Raw genomic sequence first — 18,693 nt, 5'->3', positions numbered from 1 at the left:
TAGTTCATCTCTTTGTCTGTCTTACCTTTAGTCCATCCACACCTGGAATTCCTGGAGGTCCAAGTGAACCCTGTGAAGAACACAGCACCATAATGAGGAACAAACGGAAACAGCATTTGATTATAAAAAGTATTCTTTAATACTTAAATAACAATACCACCACAACTATGTAAATGGATTTTAATGTATGTGTTTTAAAAGGTTTAAAACTTGTACTGTAATGTTCTAAAACTTTCAGAGATGCAGAAATTTGACCCAATTTAAATTGTTTATTTTCTTTTTAGTCCATCCTTTAGAAAAAGATAAAAGTTAATCTTATGCATTGATCTCCAGAAAATACAGAAAGTCTCACAATTAAGCAAAAAACTGATTGTGAGAGATGTTATTTCCAGTCCAAATACTTTATTCAATATTTTCTTCAGTATCAACAGCTTGGGCTGTGTGACAAGGGCCCCTGGGAAGGAAGTTTCTAAGGCCTTTAGAAACCACAAGCTTTCCTAAACACTACCAATTAAGTATAATAGCACATAGTTACATACAATAAAATAATACACCCACATGGAAAGAGAAAACATTAATAAAACCTATGAGTCCTTCATTATTATTATTATTATTATTATTATTATTATTATTATTATTATTATTATTATTATTATTATCGGAACTAGTTTGTGCTATAAAATGTGCATTCATTATGTCTACGTTCTCTGGTTTAACGTCACATTGAGGGTACCGTATAATGTTTTAATACAGTGTGTGAAAAGGCCCCTTTCACCAGCCATATGCGTCATTCATAATCACTTCAAAACAATAATTAAATCAGCAATTACAGAAGTAATTTCAACAGTGGTGTGCCTTCCAAACCATGCTGTTTAATAATCATTTCAAATTGTCATTGTGCATCATTTCCAAAACATAACATCCCACTACTTGCCATGAGGAATAGAGTTATTATTCTTCATAGCTCCTTAATTCTGAGTTAAATGTACACGTGTCTTACTGTTTGGGCTTGTGCAAATGGCACAAAAACACACAGCACATATTTATTTATTTCCAAGCTTCGAAATGTCAGTTTGGAAAATAAATTGCATTGTATAATGTAATTAGCTCAAAGGACTGTGTTTAAGACATTTAAACTGCTAGATAATGTAAAACAATGTCATACAACATAACATACCTATGGTACATACCATGGTCAAATTAGGGCACTGCACAGAGCATAATGCCAGAACTGGTTTCAGTTGAATGCTAATCAATAATTTTAAAATGTACATTCATGCAATATAGTTGACCAGCAACCATTGAGGGCAGTATTGAATGAGTCATCTAGGTGCAGGATTATACTTGATGTCAAATTCCTCACAAAGGAATTTTATAATGATTTTATAATCATTTCCAATCTAAAATTAATAATTTATTTTTTTATCTGCATTGTATAACACTGTGTATAGACCTCTCACCCAATAACAGATTTGCATTGTGGTGCCTGTATTAAAAATAATGTATTCAGATTTGGCTGATAAATACTATGCTTACTATGCTTTATGATATATATACATTTGAGAGTGAAGATTTTTATAATTAGAAATTGGCAATTAGTACAGTAATGAAACAGAAACAAATGATAGAAACATAGAGAATTAAAAATAACATTTTAACCCTATACCTATTTTTTCCACCAATGTAATATACTATGTAAGCCTGTCTAGAAATATCCAAGTATTATATGTCAACTGGTAACAGTGCAGACAGGAAGTGGCTGATTGGAATACTATAGAAACAGGAAGACAATGTCAGCTACTTGATTACTTAGCAGATTAGCAGCATTCATCAGACCAATTGAGACATCAGTAGTCTCTATCAGTCAAACTGCAATGATAGTTTTATGTTTAAGAAACTTCCACTTCAACCCATTTCTTGTTATGTTTCATATTTGTCAAAGTTTGACAAGTCTATATTTTGGAAAAGTCTATATTTAGCCTGTGCTACATTGCCTTCATTTCCAAAGGTGGGAATTGGACATGTTCAATTGTACAGCTGCACTGTGAAAGGAATTCAAACTGACTGAAGTAGCTTGATCTGACCTTAGAGTAGCTGATTGTCTTCAATTTAGATGTAGAGACCTTGCAATAGTCATTGTAATTACTTTACCATTATTGTAAGCTTTGACTATACCTTTGGTCCTTGAGGCCCCTCTGGTCCCTGGGAAGAAAGAAAAGAATAAAAAATCACAATGTTAGCATAATTCTCTAGCCAATTTAGGCATAAGTGATCAATTAAAGACGCCCATTCAGTTAGTGTTCACTTAAGTGCTTTATAATGTTGGGATGAAGCAAAGATTTACAATCAGTCCTTTGTGTAGTGAGGGAAAAAAATACATATAACCAAAGAAGCTTCATGGGTCAAATATTGTTTCCAAATTCTACATTTTACACAGTATGCCTTCAGTTTTTTTAAGCAAAATTACAATTGACATTTTCATAAACATGGGTTTACAATATGTGCAATCATGGCTTCTTGTTTATAACCAGCTACTTATTTTATGGCAACATGGATTAATTATGTAGTAAAGGCCTTTACATGTTCTGAAAGGAAAAATTACAAATGGCTGTTATACACAAACACACACTCAGATATATTTTTAGTACCAGTTTATTCTGAGCTTGGTAAATAAGTGATGCTTTGATAGTAAATGAATTTATAGATTATACAGCTGTAAAAATAGAAGCACATTTATACACAAAATCCAACAGTGTCCAAAAGTATGTAGTAAATATGATGCTGAACTGATAAAGTATTTTAAAATTAAACAAATATGAATCCCAATTTCAGGCCCAGGAGTCACATGGTTTTCATTCCACCCGAGAATTACTTAATTAAATACAGATTGTCTGATCTAAATCTTTATCTATTGACATTTTTTTTTAATTGTTAACAACTGTGTGTGTGACATTTGACATGTTGTGATGGCTAAGGGAAATAGTAGAAATAATCAATTAGGAGCTATAACTGTTTACCTTCATGCTATTGGCCTGTTGAATACAGATTAATATAATGTGCTGCACCAATTGTGTATTAAAAGCAATAACAAAATAATGTATCTACAACTCTGCCCATCGACAATCTGATCCTTGATTAGAGAGAAATTTGTATCAGCCAGAGATTGTGAATGAAGTAAGAATCACAACAGGGTAAGACAGACTAGTCCATGACTCCCTGCTAGGGAATCCAGCTGGAATGGCCATTAAGATGGAAAAGGCGCCATATGCAGTCTTGGAATTTGTACTCGGCGCCTGAGTGACAGGGAAAAAAATCAGCACAAAAGCCCTTTACAGTTTTGCCACTGATGGGGATGACTTCTCTATTGACCAACTTAGTTACTACTTATGGACTTCAAAAAAATAATCACGGGGTATCATTATCTGAGTATTCACTTGCTGAGTTGTCATAAACGTAATTGTTTGCCAAACTTCATACACAGCCAGTTCAGGAACTAGAAGATGCCATTTGGCACATCATTTTTTTCCCAAACTGAGTCCATTCAATGTGTTCTTCAAGTCATACACCAGTCAGAAAAGAATAGATCAGTGGGAGTGTACAAAAGTGAATAACAGAAGGCCTTGGATTAATATAATTTACACATGACTGATTTAGCATCCTTTATTGAAGAATTTAGATGCATTATGGTTTATATTATCAGCAAATAAACACGTTATTCTGTAAGTGTATCAAGATCGACATGTTTCTTTTCGTGCTGTGTGATGACTTTTGAGAGAGATTTGACTTTGTAGAGTATATAATTATGTTGACCCTGCAGAAGAAACATATCATGTTTTTAAAATGCTTCCTATTTTACTTATATAAAACTAGCTCTATTATTCAACAGTAATCTGAAGCGTAACAGGGCTGTTGTCACACAACAACAGGGTTTTTTCATCCATTGCTGCAATTAAATGTCAACATTATCTATTTGACCTTTCATGGTATTAAGCACTCTGAGCTCTAAGCTTTCCACTGATCAAAGCTGTAGATATTCTGATAGGGTACCTGACTCAATTGCATGACGTAGATGACATATTAACATTTCTAGCAAAAAACTAAAATTAAAAATGATTTGGTACTCTAGGGAAATCCAATCTACTCTCCCCTCAACTTGAAGGAATAAAACAAACAAACATTTCTTCATATTCCCAATTATTTTCATAAATTGGGAATTTTGTGCTACTCAAGTTAAGTCCAATTAATCATTCAAATGACTAACTTTCACTGCAACTGGACCTATGTGGCTTTAACTAAAAAAAAACATGATTTCCCCCAAATGTCTGCACATTTTCTCCAATGAATAGGTTTGAGAAAGGAATTGGATTGGCAAGTCCTGTGAGCTATTTCTAAAAGAACTAATTATTAAGAGTTCACAGCGATTCACAGCCAGCAGTGTACAGAGGCAAAGGCTGGAGGGTCTTCTGGAACAGACTCAACCTTTAAAATAAGCGTCTCTGGCAGTGCAGGACAGAAAGAATCCATGTGGAAAGTGTTTTATTTATTTAATTTACATTCACCTATCAAACTCGGTTAGCTTTTTTACTGATTTGCCTAATTTCAAGAAAGAGGGGGTGGGGTACTGGAGTTTGTCCTTTTTTGTCTGGCACAGAGTATGAGTATCTAACAAACCTATCTCAGCGTGTCGGCAGAGTCAGAAGCTTACAAAGAAAGTCATACTTGTCTTTTTATTATATGCAGCTGCTTGTATGCACTTCTTAAATGTCAGTGCAATAAATTATCGTACTGTAGATTCCATGTTAAGATGTGCTCATATACTGAATAGATAAAATTTAAATGAGGCAGCTTCTTAGAAGGTCAAAGGATTACCTGTATTAAACATCGGGGTGTAAAATGAACCTGTTCTGCCATAGGTTCTCAAAAGTATACAAATCCCTATTTGAACAAGGTTGGCTTTTTGGCCAAAAGGTTGTATCTTGTTTAAGGAGGGAGTTAGTGTCGGAGGTTTGACTGCATATATGCTATAGCGCTACTGCATCTTGGGTCAAACAATATATTGATATATTTATGCTATATCAGATGCTGCATTGTACTGTGCTTATTGTGCAAAAGGAACCCGGTAAGATGATTTCATTATCATTAGGAATGTACAAATCCTGTACAAAGCAGATATGCTACATCACGTTGTGCACCTCTTGGGCATTGGGAGTTATGGCTGATATACAAAGTAAGGTGTGCAGATGTTGCTTTGTGATTTTTTTACTGCCAGGTTCAATTCATATATTGCTGTTTTATGACTGGCTTCCAGGAGCTGAAGTGCACATGCTTTGAACATGTCCAGGAAAGACAAAGAAAACGAACAGCAAAAACTGCCAGGAAAGTTGTTGGCGACATCAAGAACTGGCACAACTCCGAATAAGTGTATTCCAAAGAACAGTACAAAGATATTTAAATGATGAAAGGCTGTTTAGCGGAAGATCTAGATGGTAACCAAACACAAGGAGATTAAACAAGACTTGGCAAACATGTATAGTAAGAAGTGGTGTCATTCACAAAGTCCTGTGGGCAGATAAAAAATAAATTGAATTTTACAGGCTTGACAGGAGAAATATATGAGTATAGGGAACAAAAAGAAAATGTTCAAAGAAATCTCTTTATGGTCTCCATAAAAAGCACTGAGGTGAATCATTCATGGTTCAAATTGCTTATATGTAGTCAAAGGAAGACTTGTGTCCCATTAGCTTGTAGCCATGCTGTAATGCTTGATATGTTAAGGTAGCACATATTTTCTAGGGTTTAAATTGGATTAAGATCCAAATATATTTTCTCAAACAGTGGACAATGGTTCTAAGGGACATAGCAAAGTTAAGCACAGTCTTCTTAAAAAGGTGCTTCAGTGGACCTTTCAAAAACTGGCCAGATCACAATGGTGTGGGAGGATCTGACAAAATCTTTGAAAGCTTAGCACTTAAGAGCATTATGTATCTAAGAAAAGAGAAAAAGTCCAAACAGGAGGTACTTTACACTGAAAAGAAACTTGGAGCAATTCTGTAAGCAAAAGCAGTTCAAACAAAGTATTCAGTACAGGGGGTGGGCAAACATTAACTGCAAAACAACTTTTTTTCTGTAATGTGAATTTTTGGTTAAACATTTTATCTCTGTTCCTTGATATTTTGTCAAAGAGACAATTTGTTAAAAAAGTAAATAATTTCATGTCTAGAAATAATTGTAAAATTGCTTTCCATAATTTTAAACATCTGTCTGATCTTGATCTTTTAATGCCTTTCAAGTTAATTGTGAATTGAAACTTATACTTGTTGCGGCAAATTTGAATGTGCTTTATATAAAATTATCAACACTGTTTTTACACTTAAAATATTAAAATTGTTATTATTGTTATTATTTACTAGACAATGATAAATTACTGTAATTTACTGACAAAATATGAAGCAGATATAGAAGCCTGTCTAATATGACTTGGAGAGTTTGGTATTGATATAGGAAAAGGACAGAAGCTAGTGTGATTTTTTTCCTTTTACTTGATTAGTAAAAAAGACTATGAATCTTTGGCAACAGCTATGCCTGGTTACTTTATATATCATTATGAATTAAATTTAGCATCCCATATTTTGTATAAAAAACAAAAGCCTTTTGCTATTGTTGTAACTGTCCTGATACAAATGATCACTAGAAAATGAAAGATCCTTATTATTTCTCAAAAAAGCTTATAGCACAGATTTTTTCAATGTAATGAAAGATCATTATTTTAAACAGTAACACATGTCTGGATGGCTCGCTATCTATATTGTTTTTCATTATTGCGTCTATGTCAAAACATTGAGCTAACTGGCACAAATTTCTGGGAATTGGCATGGAAAACTCAACACACACTACATATGTGTATCTTTCCTGAAGAAATTTAATTAGCCAGATTTGTTTCTACTTTAAAGATACCTAGATAAGTCTCCTCAAACTAAACTCACTCTCAGACTGTGGACTCGCTCTTTTCTAAGAGTTTCAGATCATTATCTTTGCAGTCATATGCATCTCAAGAACTGAGTGCTAAGATGAAACAGAAGTGCAGCATCTGGGATGAAAAAGAACCAAGTTGACAACCTGCAGTCTATGAATATATATTAACAGTAGTTTATTTATTGCAGTTTGTCAATATATTTTTACATTACATCCCTAAATATATGGAGTTTGAAATGACTGGTAAAACTAAAAGATCCACCCTCACCTCAGACAATCTAACAGGGAGGGACAGCCGCCAGAGATGGCATTCATTCTTTATAGAAGCCCATTACTGTCATAATTTACATAAAGCAATTTAACATGAGGCCTTAGTCATACCAGCAAGAATGCCATAACATTTCTTTACTGTGTGTAATAAAAATGCCCCTTTCTGATGGAGAACCCTTAATTTGTCTTTAACTAAATGTGAACTCCATGTCATGACTTCACACTGCTGTAAAAAAAAGATTATATGGGGTTGCTCTGTAAACCCTTGAAGGGATTTGATCATATGTTTTCACTCATTTTTTTCCATCAGCTCTGAAGTCAATTGTAATCAAATAGTAAAAACAACTTAATCTCATTGTAGATTTGCGTTCACATCCCAGCCGCATTAGAAAGTTAATTCAAATCTAAATTAAGATAACATTTTTACAATATTTCTAAGTTAAATTATATTCATATCATGTCATAACTGGTATTGGTTCACAAACAGAGGAGGAGACAGCTGACAAGGAGAATAAAAGCCTACAAAGCAAAGATGCAAGACATTAACTTACATTTGAAGTCAAGCTGCTGACAATCAACAATTTTGCTTAATTTTCATACACAAAGCCAATGTAGATTGAAAATATTCAGTACCAGTGAGTGCAACACTCAACTACTTCCAACAAATTATCCATGCTGAATAGTACTGAGCCCCAAACAATAAATAACATGAAGGGACACATATACAAGGATTGAGCATGTTTTAAGAGTCACAAGCCTTTCGCATTTCGCATGACATTTATTTAACAAGCACAATTATATTTATTGTATAACTGTAAAAATACTTTTTAAAACCATAGCTGCTGTTAAGATCATTCGCTTACTGATCACTTAAAGATCTAATACATTTCAGTTCTCCCCACCACAGGAGCCATATCCCCATGGTAACTCCATCGCATAATGTTTGGTCTTTACAAACAGCAACAGGTACCAACAGGATCAGATACTGGACTCTACACTCAAAGGATTTAACATAAAACCTATATTACTACCACTTAAGAGGAATCAAATTAAAAATATATGTATGAAATATGTTTATTAATTTAACTCTCCATCAGATTTTTTCTTCTTCTACTGCCTATATCCTCACTAGTGCCAGGTTGTGGCCTTGGAGTAGCAGTCCGGGACATTTCTGATTGTTGGGTTTGGTGAATTATGACTTGAATCAGACTTTGGATCTCTGTTTTATGGCAGATGAAAAGGTCATTATCATGAATGCACCCTTTATGTGCTCACTTTTTCACTTAGTATTTATGAAGCTTCTCATGTTTTTCAATATCCATCTTCTGCTTTTATGTTCCCACATTTTTAACACAACTGAGTATAGGCTGTGTATAAACTTGCCATGCCTATGCATATTAGAGAACTGTTGTTTGTATCATTTACTATACAGCACATATCATACAGTTGTTACAACTAATACAGTTTGGCCTGGTAATGGGTCTCATGTGTAAACATTAATAGGCATTTTAATTAGAAGGAAAGATAGTTTGCTTGTTTATAGGCAGCAAATTAATCAGTTTGTATGTGGTACCAGTTAATAGACTTAAAATTACAGTAATGAATAATTGTCGAGTGCACATAAATATGGATATTCATCTAGAGGTATGCTAGATGACCTCACTAGGGCATTCAGTTTGTATCAGCAAACCTAGAGGACCATTTAAGAGTAGACAGTTTTAACTGTGAATGAATGAAAATGACCTTTGCAACGATTGATTATTGAGGTATTTTACTGCTGTTGTAATGAGAGCTTTGCTGTGCAGGACTTTTCCTTTCCTTCTGTATGAGCAAGCCTAATGCCATGCATGCAGACATCGATAAAACAACCGTTTAAGATGGACGGGATTAATTTAGCTCTAAGTGTTGGACAGGCTAGCAGACTGCCAATTAAAACAACTTGACCAAATAGGAAAGGGAGTTAAGTAAAACTTGACAGATGCACATTTTCCCTCTATAAATGTGGTCTCCCAATATTTTCTCAAGGCAGCTTTACTTTTACAACCATTCTTCAATCACTGAGTTTCAGATATTTTTATAACATTCCAAGTTTAAGATGACTTTGGCTGCAAGACTTAAAGAAGGCTTTATGTGAATGAAAGACACTTTTTTCTGTTTTCATATAAATACAATCTATGACAGAAACAGGATTGATCAAGAGTGTGAATATTATCTTTTGCAATGACCTAAAAAAATTAAAATAAAAAATCACATACAAGGTTCTCAGGTATCATTAAGGTGACTGCAGAAGCAACTGAAAGCTTACCATTGGTCCCAAATCTCCTGGATTTCCTGGGTCTCCCTGTAATTACAAAAAGAAACAAACAAGAAACATAAGTTAGATTAATAGCTATGACTGTGTGATGAAACTGCCACCCAGTAAACAATATTTATTGACTACCAAAGCACTTTGCATCTCATAGTGGTACACTGTATGTACTGTACTGAAACTAGAAGTCCTGTCTGGAGGAATAAAAGTGTCCCAAAACCCTTAAAAGGAAGTATTTTGTGATGGTACATCATGGTTTTTCTTTTTCTTTTCTTTTCATCTGAATAGGCCAAGAATATCACATGTTCAAGCTTCACCTCTCCTCTTATTTGTGTTCTACATTTACACTTTCTATGTGTTGTTTTCTGTTTCCTTAACATCTGTTGTTCAACACTGCTCAGATGTTCATGGAGCAAGCATCACTTTCCATTTACCTTTAAAGTTTTAAAGAGGTTAGTTTGCATTCTACCAAATTAATATCTGCATCAGGAAAGATTGTAAATTGAATGTTAATACATTCTTCAATTTAGAGATGGCAGACCATTTTGATAGCTTCCATGGTCAAACCAGAGTTACAGGAATGCATATTTGTGGGTTGTGACACAATACACGTCATATAATACATCAATGCCTGAAATAAGTTCAAATAAATTTAAAGCATACACCTTTTTCGATGAATATGTCATTAACTGTAGGGGCTATTTAGTTGAAATGGTTAATATTTTATATTACAGTGACACATTCAAGAATGCATATGCCAGAAAAAGACAGAAATCGTTTTGTGTGCAGAGACATTTTGTTTTAAATCAGAACCTTGCATCAATAAATAAATACACCACATAAAGCTTTACACACATCATGTTACATTTTAAAACAGATCATACATATTCATATGATGAAATTAAGAAATTAAATAAGAAAAATCACTGTTGCTAAGTGTTATCAAGGTTTACCAGTCTGCTTTAAAGTCTAAAAGACTGTCCACCCCAAATCTATTGCTTACCGGCAGTCCTGGTACACCTCTGGGGCCATCCTTGCCAGTGTCACCTGGTGGCCCTCTGGGACCTGGAGGTCCTGGGGGACCAGGGGGGCCTGGAGGGCCAGCCTGACCCTGATCACCCTGCAGGATCAACAGAGGTTGGGGGAAAAGTCAGCTATTTCAACAAGGGGAAACAGACTGAGCCATCTATCCAGAAAATGAAAGCACATACTATGCAGAGCACTAACTAGCCTGATTGCTATACTGAGATAGAAATGGCTTTGATAGCAGACAGGCAGAAGGGGTGGGAGATGGCATCCAGACAGGAAGGAAGTGAGATTGCAGTTCTGTCTCTGTGTCACCCAGCAGAGCTCCAGATCAATATGATCTGCTCAGGCTGCATACTGCCCAAATTAGTGAATTATTTTTTAACTGAATTCATTATTGGTGAAGCAATCAGAAAGAACAACTGGTAAGCAAACAGCTTATTCAGATATACAGTTTGTTACTCATTTTAATTACTTCAAGGTTTTTTTTTTATGTCAATTAAGAAAAAGTAATGCAGCAATCACACTAATACTTTTTAATTAATTTGTTTGATTTATTTGATGATATTACTCATAAAGCTACAATTATATACAAGATTAGTCATAATTTAAATATACAACAGTATTTTTTTCATGTCTTCTAAAGGTCTTCTAAAATGTCAAGGCCATATGTAATACATATTTTTTACAGCATGGCATTCTATAAAATGTGTGTTTATTTTATTTTTTCAAGATTATATTCTCCCTCAAAATACTATAACCTGTTTGTTGAAACATGCATTCAGTTGAAACAAATATAATATAGCCAGTCCATCTTTACTAAGTTCAATAAAACAAAAGTCAGTGCTTCTTGTATTCTTAATAGGGTAAATAAGAAAGTGACTAAATTAGTTCTTCAAGGACTTAAGTGTGATCTTGGGATTCCTAATTATTTTATGCTGTGATTGTATATGTTGCCTATAGTTGTAGTGCAAAATGCTACAGTGCAGTGTACTCAGTTTGTGAACAACTCATTAGCGTCTGGTTTCTCATACTTATCTAATTTCCTCCTACTTCCTAATTGCAGGGTACTTCAGTACTAGTGCCATGTGCGAGCCACCAGCTATTTTGAAACCAGTAAAATAGCTCCAAGGGGTTAATTCCAAGAACTAGAAACATAAATAGTAACCAGTGTTGTGAGAAAAAAAGGTACTTCAAGTCTGATGAATTAAACAGAATGCAAGGCAAGATTAAAAAAGAAAGAACAACAATCCAGTCGGAGGCTTAGCAGCAAAACATAGAGTCCTACAAGGCTTAGCACTACCTTAATGAGCCGGCGTTTAATGAGCTGCTGATCAGCAGAAAGAAAGCCATGATTGATCTTAGGGAAGACCATCTGATCAGGTGTTTGAGGTCAGAAGTTGAAGGTCAGAGGTGAGAGAGGTTGGAGAAGAGACACCCGAAGATCCCAAAAGAAGAAATAAAGGTAAAACAGATTAGAAATGCGACAGTGAAAAGATGAGTGCCTTTGTTGTTTTGTTTTGAGAAATTGGTGCTTTCAGGTTGCTTTAATCAACACAGATTTTTTAAGTTTTTGCCTGAACAATTATATACATTACAATTATGTAAGTACAATTACATTAGACTTACAGCCACTTACTATAAAATATTATCATATTATCATACTAATAATAATATAAAAATAATAATAACTGTACTGTATTTGTACAGTAATCATTTAATGAGATTCTATATGAAAAGCATCAATTTCTCTTCAACAAATGCACTGTTACCTGACAAATACAGACTAGGTCTTAGTCAGATCCCAGAACCAGCACAGTCTGACACAGGATTGGAGAAGTCAAGAGGGCTTTGGACAAAAACTAAACATTAGCTTTAGGTAGACTATATCTTTGATGTCCAAGCTAAATGGTAACATGTGAACAATTGTTAAATTATTCCCTTTTGGTATAGAAATAAATAAATAAATAAAACCAAACCTTCAACAGGACTATATGCAGCAACCCTGGGATATGTACTTTAAAAAGTTGCATTAGCTTATCAAATTTCCACTCATTCATTTAATGTAGATGGGCATAATCCAAGCGTTGGATAGAAAATGCAGTGCTCGTTTTTTTAATAATTTACCCATTAATATTTATAATAGCCTAACAGTTTAAGCCACTATAAACTTTTTTATTTTTATGTTTTATAAATCCTTGAATATTTGCAATCTACATTGGCTTTGTGTATGGAAAGTAAAACATAAAATGTGAAAAGGTCTTTATAACATAGCTAGATTACTCAGACACTGAGTCTGGCATTAAGCTGGGAAAACCAAGCAAGACTTCTATTGTCCCCGACTGTGCTGGCTGAGGTCTGACAGAGCACCCCGGTGACACCACAAACCTTGACTGTCAGGATCTGATTACTGTGTAAAGCCGCCAATGTAGGGAGGCCTGGCAGTCCCTGGGGACACAGTACAAGATAACAACACAAACACCAACACCAAACACCAACACAAACACAACACATATGCACATAACATGGATGCAGAAAACTAGACAATAAACACCTGTTAAATTCAAAGGCAAACAAGATACAATTAGAAAATGTTGCCAGCTTTTAAATAAGTTCTGATAGTATTACCATCCTACTTTCATGCAAATCTGTAGGGTTTAGGGATAGGTGAACTTCAGTGTTTTGATTATTATCTTACTATACAAAACCATTTTTGAGAGTGAAATATTTTTTTGAATGTATTTTTTATTTGCTTGAACTTGGAATGCCCGTTTCAAATGCCTACAGCTGCCATTCTCATTTGAGGAAGAATCACAAGTACTTTGATTATGAGAGTACCTTGTTTAAATATACATTTTATTATGGAGATAATATAACAAATGTTGAGACAAGTATTTAAAATGTAAAAGATGCATCTATGATTTAAAGTAATAAAGTGACAATTCATTTCACTGATCATCAGGTCTGAAAACATTTAATATCCATAGCAGTTCAATTCCATAGCATTCAACGTGTTACTTGTCTTTCTATGAATCTCTTTTTGTTCTTTGCTGCTTCAAAATACTTTATAAGAACATTTTATAACAACTTTGTCCACAGATAGTTTTGATCAATGTGGTGAAAACTTAATTTTGTCTAAAAATACTATCCAACATAAGTGAAGAAAACCATTTGATAAAGGCACATGAAGTACAATAAACAATGCCACGTAATATTAATCTTCATGACACTAATAACAAAATAGGTCATTGCAAATAATGGAAAGTGATATGCCTCTAAAGAGGATATGAGAGAGCTGCCTGAGGTATATGCCATTTGACATATGAAAAAGACCCATCATCAGGCCAGAATTATTGTGGGTTTAAAACCAAAATATTTTATATGCGATTTGTTTTCCTAGTCAAAAGCAGACTAATTATTTTCATTTTTAAAACCTGGAATTTTAATTTTGATGCTCAACAATGAACTTCATTTTTTGTTTTGTTATTCCCCCCTATGGCAACGGGCAGATTTTCAAAGCTTTTTGACTGAAAAATTAGATTTCCTTTTCCATATAATCACCTGCCATTGTTATGAAATTAAACTGAGTGGGGGGGGGACCCTGACTATAATCAGTAAGCATGTGTCAGCTGTATGCGCTGTGCTGTTAAAGGGACTTGAATGTGACAATTTATTATGAACTTTGTTAAATAATTGATGACACTACTTTAATACAAATATACAACTCAATATACTCAAGGAAAAATGAGGGAATCTTTTATTCCTGAACTGTTTATGTAGTTTCCAAAGGCCATAGCTTGATTGTGCTTGTTCTGATCTTTCCATCTGGGATTCATTATATTCAGTATAATCCAAACGTCAAGCCTTGGAGTCAAAATGATTCTCTCCTATATGCTGTGTTTCCCCACAAAAATAAATCATGAAAGCTAGGTAAATGGGGAAGAAAATGAAAAATGCATCTCTTTACAGAATAACCATATAAAAAGAACTCGCTGCGCATAAGAACATCAAAAACAATTATTCACAATGAAGAAAAATACCAAACTGCATCATGGCTATATCATGGTAGTAAAAAGGGAATGTTAATTTAAAGGCATGAGAACTGCATAATTACTCAAAAAGAAACCATTGATATTACAGTTTCATGTAGAAGATGTATTTGGTCCTTTGGGGGAGGTTAATAATCAGAACCAGATTGCACACTCTGCTACTACACTTTGAATTTCACTGCTTATGACAAAAGAAGATTCTCACTTGAGTACTGTACTACTGTCTACTGTCTTTCCTCTGTAGTTTTTTCTTTCTGTGAGGCCAGTAGCTAATATCAACACGTTTAATCAGAAATATCTACTAATGTCAGCCCCTGGATTGGGATCTGTTTTAGCCATAAAAACTAGTCATAAAGTATATGTGCAATTCCATAAAAAAAGAAGAGATAGAGTAGGTTTTGTGTCGAACTAACACTGGAAATATTTTGAAGCAGCCTCAGAAATTCAAAATCTGAGGTATGCACGCATTGTAGTTGGAACTCTAGTAAATTGAATTGAAGTAATTGGTTTGATATTCTGCATCTTATCAAATATTCATGGCCTCAGGTTGCTATATTTAGATGGGTGTGTGTGTCTTTCAGCATGCATATGGTTTATATGGCTCCATTGCAAAGAATATAACAGTGATAAGACACATCAATTATCACATTTTCAATATATATATCACAGGAGAATAAAATCCTGTGAATTTACTGTAATAATGCAGTGTATACAACATATCAGTATAATGTCTCTGTCATTTAGCCGTTTACCAAACTACGGAGGGAGCTGTGCTGATAATATCTTATGAATTAAGACCCCGTACAGCTGTATATGGAAAGAGTTAGTAAGTGCTTCACAAGCGTAAGTGGCCTTTAAGGCTGGATCTTATCATGGTTTCTGTAATGTTTCACAGACTGAGTGTACAAGACTGGACGGAAAACTACTACATCACTGGTTAACCCCCCACTAGCACTGGTATCCATTAACACAGCTGGGTGCACTAGTGCAATCAAGGCAAAGTACCTGACTCAACAAGACAACGACAGCATCTGCACTGTGAACAACGGGCACAAGAAAACTTTGTTGCTCTGACTGTTTTTTTTTTTTTTACATTTAACCATAAACTCTTCCATCCAGTCGTGTTTATACTACATTGATTTTACCCCCAAAACAAAGGGCCACCCCATCTTAATTGGGATTCATTTTGGGTTTATAATGAATATTTAAACTTCCTGAGGATTTGTTGATTTACTCCAATACTAAATTCACATTGGGATGCTTTAGAAAATGCCGCTGGCGTTGTGTTCCGCTCCCTGAGTAAGGAGACCACACACCTCCCCAATCCAGTAGTATCTATTCACTCAGCCTTAATACATTACTGAGACGTGGCCCTATAACTGTGATGCTGTTTAAGTTTCGCTTGTTTTATCTGTTGCTTGTTTGCACTCTGCACCCCGATCCACTTAAACGACCCCAACACCACAGGCTGTTGCAGGCCATTGACCCAGCGACATGGTAACTGGCAGTGCAACTACCACCTACTGCTTAATACCATGCCTTAGGTTACTGTCCGGTTTCTTCTGCAGACCGAAGAGGCTGATAGGATGTTAAGACTTGTGTGGCCTCAACTTCCCCTTTTCATTAATCCCCATAGGGTGACAACCCCCAGACAACTAGTGAGCTAACCTTGAGGATCACATGGGCTTCTTTTGCTAGGCATCATCCCACAATTAAAATACACAATATTTTAGACATCGTTTTATGTACTGTTGTGATGACAGCTCAAATACATGTTAAGAAAAGACAGTATGCAATTAATTATAAAATTCCCCAAGTTTTATTATTTTTATTATTTACGGTTTGAGTACTATCTGTGTTATAGCATAACATAACATATTTGCGCGCTGACTATGCAGGACAACTAAACAGTTGTTTACAAAAACAGTTGTTTTAGATTAAATAGATATATCTGTGGAACACAAATTTGTTTGTGCTTGTGTATTTTATGTTTCTTACATTGGTTTAAATGTGTAATCTTCACTGTTGATAGTCAAGTATGAATACATTAATTATACGCCTTCCAAGAAAACTAATTTTCCTTCATTGCATTTAAACCAACTCCATGTTTATAGATGGCTATTGTTAACAAAGAAATTCCAGAAAATTATATTATACCCAGCTAGACTATGTTGAAGTGTACATTATGGATACAATCCTGCCAAGTACACAGAATTTAATTTCAGTATCAATCACCAAAGAACAATCTTTTATGAAAGCCATATCATCTTGTTCTGCTACATTTACCTACTAATTAAATGTACAAAATCAATACACCATTTTAACAGATAATTGAATTTGTTCATGTGCATGTCTGGCTGTATCATGATGAAGTTCAATACTCACATGCTTTCATGTTCTTATTATAAAGTATGTTTCTTATAATACCAAGGTAATTACACCAAAAACAAAGTGATCTTTAGTGAGAGTCAAGTCTGGGTGTTAAGTTTGTATTTATTTATTCTGGGCAGCAGTGGAGGCGGCTGAGGTTTCTCTTTAGTCTACCACTGAAACAGCAAGATAAATGGTTTTGTGTCATGGTGGATGATTTTATTTCCTTAAGCAAACCCCCAAATCAAGCGCAAAAGCCAGAAATATTATCTGTAGAAATCCTGTCCTGTAATTGAGTTATCCAATTTAGGGTCGAATGTATTAATCATCAGTTGATTTTTCTTTCATTTTCTTATTTTTCTGCTCTAGTATGTCACAGATTTGATCAGGAGTGCTGGGATGGCATTTTATTCATTTGCCACCAGCTGCTGAGGAAATTTAGTTAGTCTGACTGCGGGAGAATGAAAAAATACAATGGGCAGAACGGGTTGTGTCACTTGGGTGTGTGGTTATTGCTCTGAGATCACAAAATGAATTTAGTAGCAGCTGTCAATGGATGATTTCTAGGCCTAATAAACAATAATTCTCTCAGAGAAATCACAAAATGACCTTGGCACAGATAAATTGAACATGCTCATGAAGTCTCTTTTCAGTGGATAGATAGCATCAAACATGATTAAGATTATGACTTAAGTCTTAATAGCTTCTGAAATGAACCTTTAAAGACCATATCCCATTATTTAAAGCTAAACCTGGGAAGCCCATGTTTCCTGAGAATCTATAGATTTGTATTAGAGAGTCTGAGCTACATTTTTCTTGGATAAAGGAAAATATATAAAGGTTTAAAAAAGTTTAAATGGTGTGGAGAAAAAACAATACTTAGTAATAATGCAGAGTTCAAACAAACTAAATGCAAGGTGTTAAAGGGCACTGAATGCTTAACAGGCAGCTGATGAGGATTTTGAAAAAGGCATTCCATTTGAGGGAGGGTGGTGAACATCAAAACCATTGTTAAAATACTTGCTTGATTATAAAAAACAACACCTACAAATTGATATTGAATATTTGACAGGAACATTTATAATATAATGCTTTTAAAACATATAACACATTTCCATGCATGACACATGCAAACTTTGACATTCATCAACACAGAGCTCATAACTAGCCATAGTAGGTTACATACCCGAGGCCCTTGGTCACCTTGATCCCCCTGTAAGATGATAGTTCATTTTAAATCCTGGAATTAGCCGGACACACAAAGAAGCTGTCAAAGCATTATGTAAAACACACTATACAGTACAGTGAACCTCAGGAACTCAATGTTGCTACCAATAAAATCAGTTATGATAACACAGACTGACATGGAAAAGTAGAAACTGCTCTGCAGGCAAGACTTTGCGGGGCCCTGCAAGAACAGAATTGCCTCCATGACTTAAGACCTACAGGGGCTACCTGCCTTTCCTCATTCATGAACTGTAATAGCTTTCGTTCACTTTAGTTTAGCTTAATGGAGAAAGTGTAGAATATGTCTAGATATAACAATGATTCAAGTCACTCTGAATTCTAGCTTTACACATATATTTACATACAGTTGCTGACTGGACTCTAAAATGCTATGAACAATATAAAACCGTTTTATTAAGCTGCAGAAATCACACATTTTATAACATCCATACATTCTTCAAGACTTTTCCA

The 18,693-nt window shown here is 34.7% G+C and overlaps 1 protein-coding gene across 1 annotated transcript in view; it reads right to left on the bottom strand.

Annotated features, from left to right (window-relative positions):
• The window catches only part of col25a1 (collagen type XXV alpha 1 chain), a 175,094-nt gene that overhangs the window by 47,668 nt on the left and 108,733 nt on the right, over window positions 1–18,693 (bottom strand). The window contains exons 6-12 of the mRNA XM_066720245.1: window positions 18,182–18,208; window positions 12,965–13,024; window positions 11,880–11,951; window positions 10,554–10,670; window positions 9,548–9,583; window positions 2,176–2,202; window positions 26–70 (exon numbers count right to left, since the gene is read on the bottom strand). Coding sequence (XP_066576342.1) covers window positions 26–70; window positions 2,176–2,202; window positions 9,548–9,583; window positions 10,554–10,670; window positions 11,880–11,951; window positions 12,965–13,024; window positions 18,182–18,208 — 384 coding nt within the window. The remainder of the gene's footprint in view (window positions 1–25; window positions 71–2,175; window positions 2,203–9,547; window positions 9,584–10,553; window positions 10,671–11,879; window positions 11,952–12,964; window positions 13,025–18,181; window positions 18,209–18,693) is intronic.

Source organism: Amia ocellicauda, chromosome 13 (assembly GCF_036373705.1).
Source record: "Amia ocellicauda isolate fAmiCal2 chromosome 13, fAmiCal2.hap1, whole genome shotgun sequence".
NCBI lineage: Eukaryota > Metazoa > Chordata > Actinopteri > Amiiformes > Amiidae > Amia > Amia ocellicauda.
The sequence above is the reverse complement of the archived record's forward strand: the minus strand, read 5'-3'. Positions and strand labels throughout refer to the sequence as shown.